At 39.9% G+C, this 2,988-nt stretch overlaps 1 protein-coding gene across 3 annotated transcripts in view; it reads right to left on the bottom strand.

Moving 5' to 3' along the window:
• Positions 1–2,619, bottom strand: part of LOC105368964 (nose resistant to fluoxetine protein 6) — a 33,591-nt gene extending 30,972 nt beyond the window's left edge. For all 3 annotated transcript variants that reach the window (XM_011508162.1, XM_011508161.1, XM_011508160.1), the window contains exon 1: positions 2,306–2,619. In XM_011508162.1, coding sequence (XP_011506464.1) covers positions 2,306–2,618 — 313 coding nt within the window. In that variant the 5' untranslated portion in view covers position 2,619. The remainder of the gene's footprint in view (positions 1–2,305) is intronic.
• Between the last annotated feature and the right edge of the window lie 369 nt (positions 2,620–2,988).

Raw genomic sequence — 2,988 nt, 5'->3', positions numbered from 1 at the left:
CTTTGGTCGTTGTATAATTTTCCAACTGTGTCGCTTGGATGATTAGTCTACGACGCGAATAGATAAACAAAAATCGACTTTCCTCTTCGCATCCTAAGCTTAAGATTTAAGCACGATAATACCATTGCATATTAATTAGATTAAGAAGCTATTGTTAAGCGACGTCTCTCTCTCTCTCTCTCTCTCTCTCTCTCTCCCCCTCTATCTCTCTATCTCTCTCTCTCTCTTGATTAAAATCCATAAAAAATTCTTATTATAATGAATCTTTGGAGAAAGTATAGAAATTCTGTGTTTATTCGTGCTTCTTTAAATACGAACGATTCGATAAAGTTTCACTTTCAGTCTATAATAATCCAAGGATTAATTTAATATAATTAAAGCGCATTGCAATCTTATAATATAACGATTGAAAATTATTTGATAAAGGCGAGATAAGGACGATAATTATTGTTTTAATCGTGTAATTTAAGTTTCTTTTGCCTCTATCTTTTTCTTCTTTCAACGAATGACAAATTTCGATAAAATACACTTATTGTTAACTACAGTCTGATCTATTTATTTTATATGATCGTAGAGAGAGAGAGAGAGAGAGAGAGAGAGAGAGAGAGAGAGAGAGTACGTAAGGAAGTATTGATGGAATAATAAAAACATGTATCAGGTATTTTCAATGAGAATGTAAAAGAGATAAAGACAGATATTGAGTTAACGCTTGCAGTGCCGACCGATACAATTTGTCGGTCAACTAATGCAATGAGGATTTTTCAATTTCATCTCAGTGACGAAGCATCCCAGGATAATATATAATTGACACGTGGTGGCTGAAATGTTCAGTTATAAGAAATTTAATATAGTTTGCCGATAGAATGGATAATAGTGGCTTTTTACGCCGAATAATCGAAATTCGCTCGGTTCACGTTCGCTTTCTATTGCCATGATTTTTTTTTTTTTTTTTTTTTTTATGAAGGTGAGCCGATTTATGATGACTCGGGAGAAGAGAAGCGACACTGCGGATAATTCATAAATTTTTGCGAGCATTCAATATTTGAGAAGAGAGAGAGAGAGAGAGAGAGATTTGGTTGATTATTAATATTCGTAGATTGAGATGCTTCAAGTGAATAATTTTATAATATTTGTTAAGGACACTGTTAAGTCTCGAATATTATATATTAATTGTAAGTTTATGGAGAGTTTTAGCTTTCACTTGACTTTAAGCACACATCTTATATTCTAAATTCATACTTGATTTGTAAATACTCTCGGCTATTATTATCAAACTGCATAATTAACGAGCAGACATTTAAAAGTAATTCAAGTGAAATATTACTTGGCATTACCATATAATGGAAACAAAATTCAATTAAACAATTTCTCTAATAATAATTTAACTTTTACTTTATTTATGAGAGAACTTTAACATAAAAATAAAAGAAAAGAAAAAACGATAAAACTTTCTCTGAAATTAATTATTCTTCGCAATGATATTAGAATAAAGAATTATTTAATAAGCGATTTTTTTTTTCTTTTTCTTTTTTAATTTACCTTCTCTAAATTGCCTAAATCAATCATTGGTAAAGTATAGCTTTAACAATGCTAACAAATAAAATATATACAATAAGATAATTGTACTTTTGTACTGAGAGGCTAATTTGTTATATACAAATTGTTAAGTAATTTGAGCCCTACAAAATGCTGAATTTTCATCCGTCAGCTTAAAAAATCGCCATCATATGTTCGTCATTAACAAACTATTTTTCCCCTTGAACGCCTATATTGTTAATCTATCAAAATTTTTTTAATAAAATACGACGAATAATTGATGATTGCAATCATTATCTCGAATGTTTATTTAACCAATAGACAAAGGAGATGGCAATACACCTTACATAGAGATACTATAAATCTCATTGTAATAACAATTGGAATTACTATTCATACTGCATATATTGTATATATAATAAAATTTTGTCCGGCATTTTATTTTATACTTATTTATTGCCGGGACATTATGAAAGGTTATTAATAAAGGATTGAGGCGTGTCATTATCAAATCGCGGAGTGATGATGTTCTCGAATTCGGCTCCACGGTGAAACGATTCGCCGTTGGCTGCGGTTGGCGACCGCATTTACAAAAGGACCTCGGTAACCTAACGGTATAAGGGGCCTCTGATTATTATATAACGAGGTGTCACCTCGTTGCCGCGCACCTCGCACTCCTAACACCCTCGCCAACCGCGCTCAGGAAGCAACGAAGCTTCCTCGAGGCGTAGCCGCCAGCAAAAGCCAATTTATAAAGAATGGGACTTACTCTTAATGGCCCAGAGCTCCTGCCTCCTCAGGCCGTTGAGGTAGCGCGCGACGTCGCGTGCGCACTCGTCGCCGAGGGTCTGCACCAGGAGCGGGCTCCAGTTGCGCGCGAGGTTCCTCGGGTTGAAAAAGTCGAGGGTCTCGTGAAGGCCGGTCCAGTTGGCGAGACTGGACCCGAGGCTCGCGGCCTCCTCGAACTGCTGCTGGGGCTCCGAGGGGACGATCGCACCGAGCCTCGCGGAAGCCTCCCCGTCGCCGGCGGCGCACCCGGCCGCCAGCAGAAGGATAATCGCGGGCAGGCCCTTGTTCCTCATGGTCGCGTGTCGGGTAGGATGTCGGGCCCAATGAGTATCTTTCAGCCGCTTGGGTTCGGGCTCATCGCAACGCTCGCTGTCCTCTTTGGCTTAGCAGCGCTCGTGCTATTGCGGCTGTTCCTGGTAATGCTGATGCTGGTGATGGCCCCGGGCGCCGACCACGTCACGGTCATTACTCGGGGCGGCGGGTCGACCCGCGATCGTAGAACAGAGTTGGAGGATGATGGGGGAGGAGAGCGTTCGATCGTCAGCCGAAGTCGAGCGAAGTCGGAGACAAAGTGCGGCCCGGCTCAAGTTTGTGACGAGCAGCGCTCCGTTGCAGAGGCGAGCTGCGCACCAGGTGGGGGGAAGGGGTGCGCTACGCCGTTGG

The sequence above is a fragment of the Ceratosolen solmsi genome, unplaced genomic scaffold (assembly GCF_000503995.2).
Source record: "Ceratosolen solmsi marchali unplaced genomic scaffold, CerSol_1.0 scaffold1, whole genome shotgun sequence".
Classification (NCBI taxonomy): Eukaryota; Metazoa; Arthropoda; class Insecta; order Hymenoptera; family Agaonidae; genus Ceratosolen; species Ceratosolen solmsi.
The sequence above is the reverse complement of the archived record's forward strand: the minus strand, read 5'-3'. Positions and strand labels throughout refer to the sequence as shown.